Source organism: Aotus nancymaae, unplaced genomic scaffold (genome assembly GCF_030222135.1).
Source record: "Aotus nancymaae isolate 86718 unplaced genomic scaffold, 86718_ANA_hifiasm-v0.15.2.pri h1tg000014l, whole genome shotgun sequence".
Taxonomy (NCBI): Eukaryota; Metazoa; Chordata; class Mammalia; order Primates; family Aotidae; genus Aotus; species Aotus nancymaae.
This window is the reverse complement of record NW_026988425.1, coordinates 39,845,888-39,861,533: the sequence shown is the minus strand read 5'-3', so window position 1 is coordinate 39,861,533 and position 15,646 is coordinate 39,845,888. Positions and strand designations below refer to the sequence as shown.

General features: G+C 40.6%; 1 protein-coding gene across 3 annotated transcripts; it reads right to left on the bottom strand.

The window, feature by feature from the left end:
* Window positions 1–355: 355 nt before the first annotated feature.
* Window positions 356–13,879, bottom strand: CARD6 (caspase recruitment domain family member 6). Of its 3 annotated transcripts, none has more exons than XM_012460053.2 (3): window positions 13,555–13,879; window positions 11,674–12,231; window positions 356–3,230 (listed from the first exon to the last, which is right to left on the bottom strand). In XM_012460053.2, exons 1-3 carry the CDS (start codon window positions 13,838–13,840, stop codon window positions 955–957), a joined length of 3,120 nt encoding a protein of 1,039 aa, XP_012315476.2. In that variant the 5' UTR covers window positions 13,841–13,879; the 3' UTR covers window positions 356–954. The 3 variants fall into 3 exon arrangements, with proteins under 3 accessions (XP_012315476.2, XP_012315477.2, XP_012315478.2); XM_012460054.2 differs by having other exon boundaries at window positions 11,674–11,886; XM_012460055.2 differs by having other exon boundaries at window positions 11,674–11,847.
* Between the last annotated feature and the right edge of the window lie 1,767 nt (window positions 13,880–15,646).

The following is a 15,646-nucleotide window of genomic DNA, read 5'->3' as shown; positions in this document are numbered from 1 at the left end:
CGTGGTGGCAGATGCCTGTAATCCCAGCTACTCAGAAGGCCGACACAGGAAAATTGCTTGAACCTGAGAGGCAGAAGTTGCAGGAAGCCAAGATCACACCTCTGCACTCTAGCCTGGATGACAGAGTGAGATTCTTTCTCCAAAAAAAAAAAAAAAAAAAAAAAATCAGCTCTAGTGAGAACTCACTCACTATCACAAGAACAGCATGGAGAAAACTGCCTCCATAATCCAATCACCTCCCACCAGGTCCCTGGTCCCTCCCTCAACACATGGGGATTACAATTCGAGATAAGATCTGGGTGGAGACAGAGTCAAACCATATCAAATATGAAACAAACATTGATCTTTCCCAAAGTTAATGCAAAATAATTAATTTTATTGGTTGTTAATTCATTATTTCTACCTATAAGGGTCAAATGAGAGAGTTTTACCATCCAAGCAAATTGGGCTATTAGCAGAAGCTAGTTGATTTAACCACACCAAATAAGCAGGGCTATCTATCTGCTCAGCGGCTGATATTGAACCAGAAACTTTTGACAAAGACACCCCTGGAGCAGCCAACAGCTAAGATACTTTCTCAGACACAGAGGCAACTTGAGTCTTATTTTACAGTCATTTTGCAATTAGAGACCCTAATTCCATTCTTCTCCAAGTGGGGCTGTCTCATAGACCCCCATTCCCTGGGTGCAAGTTATGTATTATCTAATAATACTCAAGATTGGATTCAATTATCTACTGCTCGATTCTAGTCTTAATTATTTTCATATTTTTCTTCTTCGTTAAGAATATAACTCTTCCAAATATCTTAAAGATATACAATTTGGTCATGCATATCTTTCTGTGTTTGACATGCTAATGACAGCAGTCTTACCTTCACGGCAACTCTTCTGCTTACTATATAATAGGGATGGCCTGGGTAAAGGATATGCTTTCTAGATCTCTGGAGTTAGCACTTTAATGCTTCCCTCCCCTCTTCGGCCCTGCTTTTGGGTGATGTGCCTTAGCTTGTGAAGGACTGGTTGAGGATGACTTAGGTTGAGCGGGTCTGGGCTGAGAAGGCTTAGACTGGGGAGGCTGGGGCTGGCTTGGCTTAAACTGAGTGGATTTGCATTGAGAAGATTTAGTTTGTGAGGGCTGGGACTGAGAGGATTTCGTTTGAGAGGGTTTAGATTGAGAGGGCACAGGATGGAAGGGTTTAGGCTGGGAGTGTTCGACTTGGGATGGGTTGGACTGATCAGATTTGAAGTGAGGGCTCTTGGACATGGGATGGGACCCTATTTGGAGAGTTGGATTTGAAGGCCTACCCTGAGTCTTCTTCTGGGCTCCTTGCTGAGAAGCAGGTCTTAGTTTTTGTGTGGCTCCTGCTAGTTGAAAGGACTGAGGGTGAGGCTTTTCAATATGGGATGTTCCCATTGGTTTTCCAGTTGCTTCAGTTAGCTGTGTTCCCCCAGTGCAGGCTTGCTGTGGTTGTGGCTTCCCTACTGCTCTTGCTGGCTGTGAACCCAGGGAACAGGAGTGACCTACCTGGGAGACTACTGCCCAAGACCTTTCAAGAGTTCTCATCATTTGTGGTCTCTCAGGACAGGCCTGTACACGCTGAGAAATGGGTCTTGGAGGTCTCATAAATGTTCTGTTTGAGTAACGCCCCCGAGCAGCTCTGGAAAATTTCATGAATCTCTCACCTGAATAAAATCTCTGGGGATTGAAGGATTGAAAACCAAAACTTTTACCTCTGCCCTGGGCCTTTGCATTCTGAAAGGGCATAGGACAGAACCACTTAGACCTCTGCTCTGACCCAGAGAGGCAACCCATAACCCAGGGGGCTTTCAGGGAAACATGGTTAAAGTTACCTCCAACTCTGGTTGGTAAGGGCCAGGAGTTCTCTAGAAGAGGCCTGAATACCGGGGTACCATAGAGATTCTGAAGATTCTGGCTGAGCTCACAATGAGTCCCAGGCTCTTGTACTGGCATCAGAGCTTGGCTTTTAGATGAGCTTTTTAGCTGACTGTGTCTTTGCTGACTCTCACCTTTAGCTGTTCCAGCCATGTTTTCTCCAGAGGAAATTTGAATTCTCTCAGTGTTTGCAAAGTCTTCATCTACCTGAATCCCCAGCTCCCTGGCCAGGGAGGCCATATCCTCTACAGACACACATCTGAGTGAAGAAGAGAACATCACTTCCCAGAGAGCAGCTTGAAGGCCCTCTATGTTCTTCCTTCTATCCCCAGCATCTTCCCCCTCCCAAAACAGTAGCTGTGCTGGCTTCAAGTTCAGTACCCTCTGGAAAATCTGAGCCTCTTCGCTCTCCCTGGCTTGGGGACTGAGAATAAAGTAGCATCTTTCAATGGCAGCTTCTCCTAAAAACATTAGCAAGTCCCATTCCTTCTCACCTAGATAGTCAGTGAAAAAAAACACAGCTGAAGAAACTTCCATCAAAAAGCCAAACTGAGTCCAAAAGTTTTCTAGATTTCCACGGAGATTGGCCAGAGCAACAGGCTTTTGGAAAACGCTAAGGTTTTCCTTTAGATCATCGCCATCAGGAAAACACCACGTTATCTCAATCAGGCCATCCGAGATTTGCCGGGGAAGCACTGAAAGAGGCAAATCTTGATGGAGAAAGATTCTGTGTGATTTCAGCTGGGCAGGGCTGAGAAGTGTGTTGAGGATTCTGGACTTAGAGAAGCTACAGTATCCTAGACGCACAAAGGAGATGACAGGCATCTTCATGAGAGTCAGAAACTTTTCTGTATCCCCTGTAGGCCCTCCTGAAAACTGTGCTGACTGCTTCTTCACAATGTCCTTCATGGCCCCCAGCATTAAGATGCTTTTGTTGTTTTCTGCATCTGGCAGTAGCAGGGGAAGAGCAAACTGGCACTGATACATGTTTGACATAACTTGACGTTGCAAAGAGCTGTCTGAACACAGCATGGTGGCACAAATGACATCGAGGGGATTAATGGTTTGTATGTCTCGAATTTCCAAATTCTCCACTCCAGCAAGCAAATCCTCCTTGCTACCTTCATCCAGAACCTTGTGCCTGAGGACTGAATCCCTGGCCGTCACATCTAGTGCTTGAATTTTCATCAGGAAATTCCAGGCTAAGTCTCCTGGACTCTCCGGGGTCCACTTACATCCTCGATCTAAGGCGAATTGTTTAACAAAATCTGGCAGAACCTTTCTGCTTCTATCCATGTTCAAACATAACAGGACATCTTTAAACACCTTTTTTCTTTCTGTAGGAGAGAAGATAATAGTGAAAGTCATGTTCAGAATCTCAATTTCCCTTATCAACTTCTTTTTTTGAGACAGTCTCACACTGTCACCCATGCTGGAGTGCAGGGGCGTGATCATCACCCTGGGCTCAAGCGATCCTACCATCTCAGCCTCCCAAGTACCTGGGACTACAGTCACCCACCACCATGGCTGGCTATTTTTTTTTTTTAATAGAGATGGGGTCTTGCTATGTTGCCCAGGCTGATCTTGAACTTTTGGTCTCAAGCGAACCTCCCCAAATGCTGGGATTACAGGCATGAGCCACCATGCACAGCCTGACTTTTAAAATTAAATAAGTAATCTGCATTCTTTTTTTCTTTGAGACAGAGTTTGAAAGAAAATTGTCACCCAGACTGGGGTGCAATGGAGTGATCTCAGCTAACTGCACCCTCTGCCTCCTGGGTTCAAACTATTCTCGTGTCTCAGCCTCCTGAGTAGCTGAACTACAGGTGTATGACACCATGCCCAGCTAATTTTTGCATGTTTGGTAGAGATGGGATTTCATCATGTTGGCCAGGCTGGTCTTGAACTCCTGGCCTCAAGTGATCAGCCTGCCTCAGACTCCCAAAGTGCTGGGATTACAGGCATAAGCCACTACACCCCATCTAATCTACATTTTCACTGCAAAAAGCTGAAGCAATATAAATAAAGTGAAAGTCTCCTTTCACCATTCTGGCAAGTCCACTTCTTTTTAGGGGATATGTCAATATACTACAGCATGTTTGCTTCCCATCCTTTTTCTATGCAAGCAAATAAGTATGCATGCATATATAGAAATATATAGTTTTACTTAGTAGATGCTATTTTTTTTTTTTTTTTTTTGAGATGGAGTCTCACTCTGTCACCCAGGCTGGAGTACAGTGGCAAGATCTCAGCTCACTGTAACCTCCGCCTCCTGGGTTCAAGTAATTCTCCCAGTCTCAGCCTCCCAAGTAGCTGGGATTACAGGCGTGCACCACCATGCCCAGCTAATTTTTGTAGAGATGGGTTTCACTATTTTGGCCAGGCTGGTCTTGAATGCCCAATCTCAAGTAATCCAGCTGCCTCAGCCTCCCAAAGTGCTGGGATTACAGGCGTGAGCCACCACCCAGTCCATGCTATCTTTTTTTTTTTTTACATAAACGATACTATACTAAACAAGTGATTCTTCAGCCTCTTTTCACTGAGTGATATTCCTTGCAAATTCTTTCAAGTCAGCACATGTACTGGTCTACCTAATTCATTTTAGTTATTTCATGACACTTCATGGTTTGCATAGATGATAACTATTTAACAACTGCCTATGGATGATCATTTAAGTTTTTAATTTTTTCAAAAAAATGTGCTAACATTTACATGCAGCAATGAAAAATCTTATTAATGTTAAATTATATATATCTATGAGGAATAATCTAGGTTGATACTGGTTCTTTCTTAAATTTCTCTCGCTGAAATTTAGAGGAACTGAAGACTTTATTTTCTTCAAAGTTTTTCTCAGAATTTACATGCTTTCCTTAATTTTTCCTGATCTCCCATTTTCCAATATATCTTCTAACTACTTCTTTTGTTGTTGTTTTTGAGACAGGGTCTTGTTCTGTCACCTAGGCTGAAGTGCAGTGGCACAATCTCTGCTCACTGCAGTCTCAACTTCCTGGGCTCAGGTGATCCTTCTGCCTCAGCTCCTGGAGTAGTTGGAACCGCAAGTTCATACCACCAACCCACCTACCTTTTCATTTCTTCATTTTGTAGAGACACAGTTTCACCATTTTGCCCAGGCTGGTCTCAAACTCCTGGGCTCAATTAATCTACTGGCCTCAGCCTCCCAAAGTGTTGGGATTATAGGCATGAGCCACCCTGGCTGGCCTACCCACTTTTTATAAATACAGAGATAGCGCATAATAGAGAGAGAATATCAGAGTGGATTTTCTACTCCTGACAGATGGCCAGCTAGCATAAAAATGTAAAACTACACTTAAAAAGGGCCTTGAAGAAACAACAGAAGAGAAAAGCATGGATTTTAGGAATTAATAAAAGTAACTATACAAAGTCTTTGGGTAGTCTCAAAGTTACTTGAACTGGCATATGTGTTGGGGCAAAAAGGTAAGGGGGAAGTTGAATCTAGCATGAAGAGTTCCCAGAGGAAGCAGTTAGAGAATAGGTTGCAGGACAGCTTTTAAGTTCTGCTTTTTCCTGTCTCATACTTTGCCTTAGGAAAACAATTCTCTACTTCTTCAACACGGAAATTGGTACCCATGGCTGGGTGCGGTGGCTCACGCCTATAATCCCAGCCTGGCCAACATAGTGACACCTTGTCTCTACTAAAAATACAAAAATTAGCTGGGCATGGTGGTGGGTGCCTGTAGTCCTAGCTACTTGGGAGGCTGAGGCAGGAGAATTGCTTGAACCCAGGAGGCGGAGGTTGCAGTGAGCCAAGATTGTGCCACTGTACTCCAGCCTGTCATCTCAAAAAAAAAAAAAAAAAGAAAAGAAAGAAAAAGAAAAACATCAGTACCCACAGGAACCAAGCCAGGTGTGTCAACAAGGTAGTAATAGTGTCACCATGTAGCAGATCAAAGCAACAGAGTAGATGTACACCCAAATCAGAGACATATCTAACTAAGCAAAGAACTAGGTGAAAAAAGTAAGCAATAATAATCTCAATTTTGTAAATTAAAAATTCATAAAAATAACTCAGCTAAGGTAAAAAGAAATAAATAGAGATTTCAGCTGCCACTCATGGAAAACGTGTTTGAATTTTGAATTTGAGTACAGGCAGGTTAATTGGAGACAAAAACAGACCAAAATAACATTCAGACTCTTAGGAGAAATACAAAAATCTAGAGCCTGTATGACCTATTATACAATAGATACAATGTATAGAACACAATCCAAAGCTAATAGACATAGGAAGAAGCAGGAAATGTAACTCATAGTCAATGGACACTGACTCCAAAATGATCCAGATGTTAGATTTAGCATATAGGAATATTACGGTCAGGCATGGTAGCTCATGCCTGTAATTCCAAAACTGTGGAAGGCTGAGGCAGGAGGATCACTTGAGCGCAGGAGTTCAAGACCAGCCTGAGCAACATTATGAAAACCTTGTCTCTACAAAAATTAACCAGGCATGGTGGTGTGCACCTATAATCCCAGCTACTTGAGAGGCTGAGGTGAGAGGATGGCTTGAGCCTCAGCCTGGGAGGTTGAGGCTGCAGTAAACCAAGACTGTGCCACTGCACACCAGCCTGAACAACACAGCAAGACTCTGTCTCAAAAAAAAAAAATTAAAATTAAATAAGTCCACAATGAATGATTAAATGGGAATTCTCTGGAAAAAAAAATAGAAAGTATTTTTAAACAGGAAATTCTGGAATTAAAAATCACAATATATGAATTTGTTTAAAATCACTAGATGGGCTAACCACAAATTGGAGATGACAGAAGAAAGTAAATATCTAACCTGAAGAACAGAGAGAAAAAATATTAAAGAAAGATGAGCAGTCTGGAACCTGTAGAACGATATTTTTAAAACTCTAAAATTCATGTACTTGAAGTCTCAGAAAGAGAGAAAAGGAGCGAGAAAGAAAAAAATCTTGGTAAATAATGGCTGAAAAGTTTCCAAATTTGATAAGAAGGTTTTTTTATACGTTCAGGAAACTCTGCAAATACTAAGGAAGAGAGAGAGAGAGAAATAAAAATCACACCTAGACACATGAGAGTCAACTGCTTAAAAAAAAGAAAAAGAAAAAAATCTTGAAAACAGCCAGAGATAAATGACACAGCACTTAGAGAGGATCAATGATAAAATGACTGAAAATTTAGCATCAGAAACAATGGAAGCTAAAAGATAGAGGAATGGCATCCATAACATGTTAAAAGCAGAAGCTGTGGAATCTTTTATCAAGCAAAATCATCCTTCCAGAATGAAGACAAAATAAAAACATCTTTCAATAAACAAAAAACAAGAAAATTTACCACCAGCAGACTTGTACTAAGAGAAACAATAAATAAATTTTTCAGGCTAAAGGAAAATAATATAAAATGAAAACCTAGATTTTTATGAAAAAAGGCCACAGGGAATGGAAATCACATTGGTTCTACCCAATGGTTGAACCCAACTACAAGCTGGAGGGGGAAGAGAGTCAATTGATACTATCTATGCAAGCTGACCTTCTATAGTGCACAGCCCACAAGGCAATAGTTTAAGCCTTTCTGAGACTTTGACACCGTAAATATTTTTACATAAAATTTCACATGACGGGGGACGGGCGTGGTGGCTCACGCCTGTAATCCCAGCACTTTGGGAGGCCGAGGCGGTTGGATCACAAGGTCAAGGGATCGAGACCATTCTGGTCAACATGGTGAAACCCCGTCTCTACTAAAAATACAAAAAAAAAATTAGCTGGGCATGGTGGCGCATGCCTGTAATCCCAGCTACTCAGGAGGCTGAGGCAGGAGAATTGCCTGAAACCAGGAGGTGGAGGTTGCGGTGAGCCGAGATCGTGCCATTGCACTCCAGCCTGGGTAACAAGAGTGAAACTCCGTCTCCAAAAAAAAAAAAAAATTTCACGACAAAAAGCATGAAGACCTTTCTTTGAAGTTAGAGCTTTTATTTTTTTTTTTCAGTTCTCAACTGTAACAGAGAAATATTACTTGGGAAAGAAACAAATAATAGCCACATGCCTCCAAGTAAACTAGAGTGAATGGGTAGCCATCAGAATTACACTGCAGATCGTAACTTCATTATCATTAAGACTTCTCTTGATCTGTTTTGCTAAAGATGTTAGATTGATTGCAATAATGTCCCCAATTAATGGCTCTCTGGTATCCATAGTCTTTGCTATCTTACTTTGCAAGAAATAGAACTTGTTTTCCCCCAACGCTAAACCTGGGCTGGTTTTGAGACTTGCTTTGGTCAACAGAATGTGGCAGAAGTAATGGTGTTATGGGTTGAATTTTGTCCACTTGAAAAAGATATGAAGTCCCCCAGTACTGCAGAATGTGGCCTTATTTTGTAAATAGCATCTTTATTTTTAAAGAGGTCATTAAGTCAAAATAAGTCATTGTGTGGGCCCTAAATCAATATAATTGGTGTCTTAATGAAAAGGAAGAATTTAGACACAGGGACATGCACAGAGGGTGGATGATGTAAAGAGACACAGGGAGAAAATGACTAACTGTAAGTCAAGGAATGCACGAGCTACCAGGAGCTAGGAGAGAGGCCTGAGACAAATCCTTTCCTAGCACCTTCAGAGGGAGCATGACCCTGCTGATACCTTGATATCAGGCTTGGCCTCCTGAACTGTGAGAAAATAAGTTTTTGTTCTTCTAAAGTCACTCATTTGTGGTACTTTGTTATAGCAGCCTTAGGAAACTAATACAGAGGGCATAAATGGCATGATCACTCTAAAGCTGAGACTCAAAAGGTCTTCACTAGTTCTCTGTCTTCCTCTGCCTTGCTCTCTCTCCCTTTCTCTCTCCTTTACACTTATCATAAAAATATACTTGTCTGGGTGCAGTGGCTCATGCCCATAATCCCAGCACTTTGGGAGGTCAAGGTGGGGGGTGGATCACCTGAGGTTAAGAGTTCGAGAACAGCCTGGCCAACATGGTGAAACCACGTCTCTACTAAAAATACAAAAATTAGCTGGGTGTGGTGATAGGCACTTATAATCCCAGTTACTCTGGAGGCTGAGGCAGAAAGAATAGCTTGAACCTGGGAGGCACAGGTTGCAGTGAGCAGAGATCACACCACTGCACTCCTGCCTGGGCAACAGAGTGAGCCTCCATCTCAAAAAAAAAAAAAAAAAAAGAAAGAAAGAAAAAAACTGCATCTGTTCTGAGAATAAGCCCAGAGTAGTCTGCCAGAAGATAAGAGACCAGCCTTCAACCACCTCATTACAGATGTGTGAGTGAACCCAGGGAAGACCAGAAGAACAGCCCAGCCAACCACGGACATGTGAGCAATAATAAACTCTCAGTGTTTGAAGTGACTGAATTTTGAGATGATTTGTTATATAGCACTATTGAGGCCAGGAGTTCGAGAACAGCTTGGGCAATATGGTGAAACCCAGTCAGTACCTGATACAGAAAAAAAAAAAAAAAAATTCATGAAAACAAAACAACATGTTAGAGACACACTGTAATATCAGAATGTTACCTCTGGAAGAAGGTGAATGGGAAATGGAGAAAAAAACAGAATAAACAGGTGATTTTTGCAGAATAATGATGATACCATGCACCTATGCACCTAAAATAAATAAATAAATAAAAATTAAGAATGGGGCCCCAAAATAATCAAGTATTAGAAGTTATCTGGGGGTGGGGCAAGAAGCATGGGTTGAATTATGTCCTTTACAAAATTCCTGTGTTAAAATCCTAATCCCCAGTACTTCAGAATGTGGTGTTATTTGGAAATAGGGCCATTGAAGATATAATTAGTTTTAATAATGTTATTAGGGTGGGCCCTAGCCCAATATGACTGGTGTCCTTTTTTAAAGGGGAAATTTGGCCAAAGGGAAGCACACTCAGGGACAAGGCCATTTGAAGGTGAAAGCATATCAGAGGGTGCTTGCACAAGCCAAGGAGGGCCAACGATTTCCAGCACACCACCAGGAAACCCGGGCACGGTGGCGTGTGCCTGTAGTCCCAGCTACTCAGGAGGCTGAAGTGGGAGGATCGCTTGAGCCCAGGACTTCTGGGCCGTAGTGCGCTATGCCAATCCCATGTCCGCATTAAGTTCGGCATCAATATGGTGACCTCCCGGGAGCGGGGGACCACCAGGTTGCCTAATGAGGGGTGAACCTGCCCAGGTCAGAAATGGAGCAGGTCAAAACTCCGGTGCTGATCAGTAGTGGGATCGCACCTGTGAACAGCCACCGCAATCCAGCCTAAGCAACACAGCGAGACCCCTTCTCAAAAAAAAAAAAAAAAAAAAAAAAAAAACACTAGGAAAGCTAGGAATAGATTCTTCTTCAAACCCTTCAGAAGGAACCAACTGTAGGCCAGGCACAGTGGCTCACGCCTGTAATCTCAGCACTTTGGGAGGCCAAGGCAAATGGATTACTTGAGGTTAAGAGTTTGAGACCAGCCTGGCCAACACGGTGAAACCCCATCTCTATTAAAAATAAAAAAATTAGCTGGGCGTGGTGGTGTACTCCCGTAATCAGGCAGGAGAATTTCTTGAACCTGGGAGGCGGAGGTTACAGTGAGCCAAGGTTATGCCATTGGGTGACAGAGCAAGACTGTCTCAAAAAAAAAAAAAAAAAGGAACCAACTCTGTTACTACTTTGATTTCAGATTTCTAGCCTCCAAAAGAGTAAGACAAGAAATTTGTGTATATCGTTTAAGCCACCTACTTTGTGGCATTTTGTTACAGCATCCTTCACAAACTAATACAAGATGTGATGAGGAAGAAATGACTCTGTTTCTACCCATAAATGGATTGTGAGCCCACAAGATCTGAACTGAATGTGAGATGGTAGTTACATTTTCATCCTCTACTCAGAAGTTGGTGACGTTTATTTTCCCAGACAATATCTCTCCAATGAAACACTCCTCATATTTTGAATTTTCATTAAGAAATATTCAGATTTGGTCAGGTGCAGTGGCTCACACCTGTAATCCCAGCACTTTGGGTGGCCAAGATGGGCAGATCACTTGAGCCCAGGAGTTCGAGACCAGCCTGAGCAACATGGCAAAACCCTGCCTTTACAAAATACAAAATTAGCCAGGCATGGTGGCTCGCACTTGTAATCCTAGCTACTCAGGAGGCTGAGGTTTGAGGATCATCTGAGCCTGGGAGGTAGAGGCTGTGATGAGTTATGAATGTGCCACTGCACTCCAGCCTGAGACCCTGTCTGAAAAATTTTTTTTTAATAAAGAAATATTCATATTCAAGATACAAATATAATTCTCACCAAGATGGCATTATGTGGACTGGATCAAACTAAGTAACAATATTTTGGGAGCTGAGCCATTTAGCACAAATTCCTCTACTGACTGTTTTCACTTAAATAGTCAAACCCATAATCCCCACATCTCTCTGGTCACAAAGGCACTAAAATGACTAAAGTGGTTTAACCTGAGGAATAGGAGGTTAGCCTAAAATTAATGATTAGCAACTCCTTGTACGTATAATGGGACATTAATAAGTAGCGACTCCTTATACATACTACAGAAATTTACAAGCTGACAATCAATATTTGCTTTTGCTTATGCTGTCCATCACTTCCTAGGTCCTGGGAGCTCCTTTAAGTTAACACTTACCTCGAGGAGACTCCAGGTTGGAGAAGCACAAGGAATTTCTTAGTAGCTGATTTTCTGCTGATATCTGTGCCTTCTTCATACCCCTAGCCCCATTATGTCATGGCAAGCTTATTAACTTATTAAGTTGCTGCCTAACTGTACATGATATTTCCATACCTTCCATACTTTTCTCCTGTTCCTCCTCCAATGAAAGGCTGATTTGTGAATCCTCATAACTTGGTTCTTCACCAGAGAACTCTGTGGTTTCCGAATACTTGAAGTCCTCTTCACCATCATATCCAGCGTGCTCTGGATCATCATAATCCTCCTCTTCCACAGTGGCTTCTGCATCTTTAGGAGAATCAACAGATCCTAGATATTCCTCTTTTCCTAAGTATAAAAAATCATTTAGCTCCTCATATCTCTGTCCATCCTTTCTATATGTAATAGTTGCTGGAACTTCATATCCAACTTTCTCAACTGAATATGGTAATGTGACTTCTGGTGTGTCATATTCCTTCTCATTCTCCCTGGTGGGCAAAGCCGTTTCCCTATAATTAGTTTTCTTGTCCCTGAAAAACTCAGAGGTTTCCAAATCCAAGTGTTCCTTCTCATTGAAGGACACTGTGATCTCAGGAGCCTCAGGCTGTTTTTTTCCAGGAGAAAAAGCATCTTCTGAATTCTTGCTTGCCTGCATAGATTGAAGAGGTACTACATTCTCATGTTTTAAAACTTCTGCAAATAACAGAAAAAAATTGTATTTCCCAATTAATAAAAAGGAACTGTATAATAACTGAAGTTCCTGAGGCCTCAAAGCAGCATCCCTCTTCTTTACTTCACGGGAGGATAGGAATACCTAACACCGCCTATATAACTTGCATGTCAACAAATTAACCTTCAGAACTTTCTTTTTCCCACTAAAAAAAATCAGATCACATCATTGTCTTGTTTAAAATTTGAGTCCTTCCTAGCAACCTTACAGAATAAGTGAGTAAAACAGACAATTTGAATCGTATGAAGGGGTGTTTACTTGTGAACTTACTGTGACTCACAATAAACTCAGGTTTCCTGGGGCCAATGCTAATGAAATCTGATCACAGATAATTTCTAATCAGTAAGCAAATGGCTCTAATTTGGAATAGTTTGCTTTAGAAATAATAAAAAACCATTTTTCTAAGCATATGAGTCTTGTCCTACATTAGGTATCATTAACGTTCACTTTTTTTTGTATACTTATGTAACAAACCTGCATGTTCTGCACATGTACCCTGAACTTAAAGTATAATAAATTAATTTTAAAAAGAAAAGATAATTAAAAACAAAAACACATTTACTTTTTTTTATCTGAGCCTCTACCTCTCTAGCATCCCTTAAAATAATTTTGAATTTTATTTTTTTAGATTCCTAGAGAAGGAGCTACACCTGTCCCTAGTAATTTACAGAATTGCTACACTTGTCCCTAGTAATTTACAGAATTGCTAAACAACTGGAAGAATTGCTCTCTCATGGGCTACTAGTTATCTTTGAACCATTTAAGAATTAGCACTTGAATTGCTCCAGAAAACAGCTGCTGCTGGCATTCTTATCACCAAAAAAACAAAACTACTGATCTGCCATCTCTGTGTTAAAAATTATTTTCCTTGTATTTTCAAAATGGCTATACTAAGTGAAAGATACAGCTTGTGGTCTTAGCACTGTTAATATCCGTGAATTCATCTATTTGAAAAACAAACCCTGGATTGTGTTATTGTTATTATTTTCTTTCCAACTGTGAGATTTCAGCATGTCACTGCCAGAAATGTTGAGCAGTTTATCTTAGCGTTAAAACAATTGTAAGTTTTGAGCACAGTCTGAAAAACAAATTATCAATTTCTTAAACCAATAAGATGTTAAATTTCAGAAACTTTTAAAATTCCAGACAGTGTTTCACTCTCATATTTCAATAGAAATCATTTCTGGAGAAAAGACTAACAAAAAATAAAAGGCAACATTTTTCTTTCTTTTTCAGAAAGTCTGCCCCCTCCCCCTCACCCCAAAAAGTATACAAAGTCAACTTACCACGCCTTAAGCCGCCGCAAGCAGCAGCTGACTGTGGAAAAGTACTAAATAAACACTTGAGAAAATGCTCACAGGTCACCTCTCCCTTTTTCTGTACCAAAATTAGCAGCTTTCGACTTTTCTTCAGGAGATCTGTAACATTCTCCAGAGCCTCATACTCTTCCTCAGAAATCAGCCTTCGAGAGGTTAACGTGTCTAAGATAGAATCAAGATCATATTGGAGGATTTCAAGCAACTTTTTTCGTTCTCTTTCTATAATCTCTGAGGGAGTACTCTCAGTAGCCATTGTTCCTGTTTCCTCTAAACCAGGAAATGGATTAAGAAATCATCCTGAGACTAAGTAAAAGTTGAAAAAAAAAAAAAAAGACAAAGAGCAATTCTATTTGGCTAAGCTTTAACATGCCAATGATGCCTAGTGTTGGTGAGCGCAGATACAAGCACAGTTGGGGAACCCAGGCTGAGCACTCTCTGATCTCTGATCTGGGCTCCCTGTGGATTATTTATGTGGTCTTTTGAAGGCTTGATAAATTCTCACCATGACTCAGACCTAGGGTCACCTCCTCCAAGAAGTCGCTCTTGAACTTCAGGTTGGACTAGGTATTCTTGGCCTGGAGCACTATACTATGATGGCAAGAATGTAAATTATTAATTGATTTTTGGTGGGCAATCTGGCAATATGCAGCAATAAACAGGTAAAGTTGAAGACAGATAAAAATAAAACTTCATATCCTTCAACCCAGGAATTTCAGTTCTAGGAAATTATCTTAAGGAAATAAGCAAATGCAAAGATGTATATACAAGAATCTGCATTACAACATTGTTTATAATAGTAGAAAATTGAAAATAACCAACACTGAGGGTTTAGGGAATAAATATTACATGTCAACAGTGAAACACCAAAGAACTGTTAAAGAGGATAAAGTGCGGCTGGGCGCGGTGGCTCATGCCTGTAATTCCAGCACTTTGGGAGGCCAAGGCTGGAGGATCACCTAAGGTCGGGAGTTCGAGATCAGCCTGACCAACTTGGAGAAACCCTATCTCTACTAAAAATACAAAATTAGCGGGGCATAGTGGCACATCCCTGTAATCCCAGCTACTCAGAAAGCTGAGGCAGGAGAATTGCTTGAACCTGGCGGGGAGGAGCTTGCGGTGAGCAGAGATCGTGCCATTGCACTCCAGCCTGGGCAACAAGAGCGAAACTCTATCTCAAAAAAAAAAAAAAAAAGGATAAAGTGCATCTCTACATATTGACAAGTAATGATATCCATAATATATTGCTATGGAAACAGCAAGTTGTAGATCTCATTTTTGTTTTAAAAAATTAATGTGTATATAGTTTATATATATAATATGTTTATGCAGATATACATTATATTTTAAAGAAGATAGTCAAGAGATATCTCAAATTTTAACACTGGTTATCTCTGGGAATATGATGATAAGGGGATTTATACTTCCACTTTAAACATTACTATTTAACATTTTACATTTTTGTTTTTGTTATTATTTATTTTAAGAAAATTATCTAGTTGGTCTTTATTTACTGTTTCATAGTTCACAAGAACCTGAAAGCAATCTGCATAACTAGCAACAGGACACTGGATGAATAAACTTTAATATTTCTTATAACATAATATTATACGGCATTCAAAAAGAATGAACTTCAGTGACCCACAATATAGAGAAATCATAACAATAGTAAGCAAAAACTGTAAACCTCAAAAGATTATATATAGCATGGCACCCTTTTTAAAAGTTGAAAGTAAACACACACATACATTTAGGAATATCCATGAAGTTATGAAAATTATATAAAACAAAAAGCAGAGAATGATGAATATGAAATCCAGAATGATGGTTATGTCACATAAGGGGAGCTTGGGAATGGGAAGGGATTGGGGAGGAGATCCTGGGTAGCCTACAACGTGGGAGCTGGGCTTATAGGGGCTTACTATATTGTTAAAGGTAAAGAGCTAATATGTAAATAAAAGCAGAACATGTATGAACCAATGCTATTAGGAACCAAGAATAATGAGTAATATAATTCTGATGTCTCTAAGGTTAAAAAAGAATTTTAAAATCCAGGCTGGGT

Coding starts and splice junctions, on each gene's coding strand:
- CARD6 (XM_012460053.2), bottom strand. CDS start 13,840: ATGGCTACTGAGAGTACTCCCTCAGAGATTATAGAAAGAGAACGAAAA. Junction 12,232..13,554: donor TTGCGGCGGCTTAAGGCGTG/GTAAGTTGACTT, acceptor TGTTATTTGCAG/AAGTTTTAAAACATGAGAAT. Junction 3,231..11,673: donor ACAGGAGAAAAGTATGGAAG/GTATGGAAATAT, acceptor TCTCTCCTACAG/AAAGAAAAAAGGTGTTTAAA.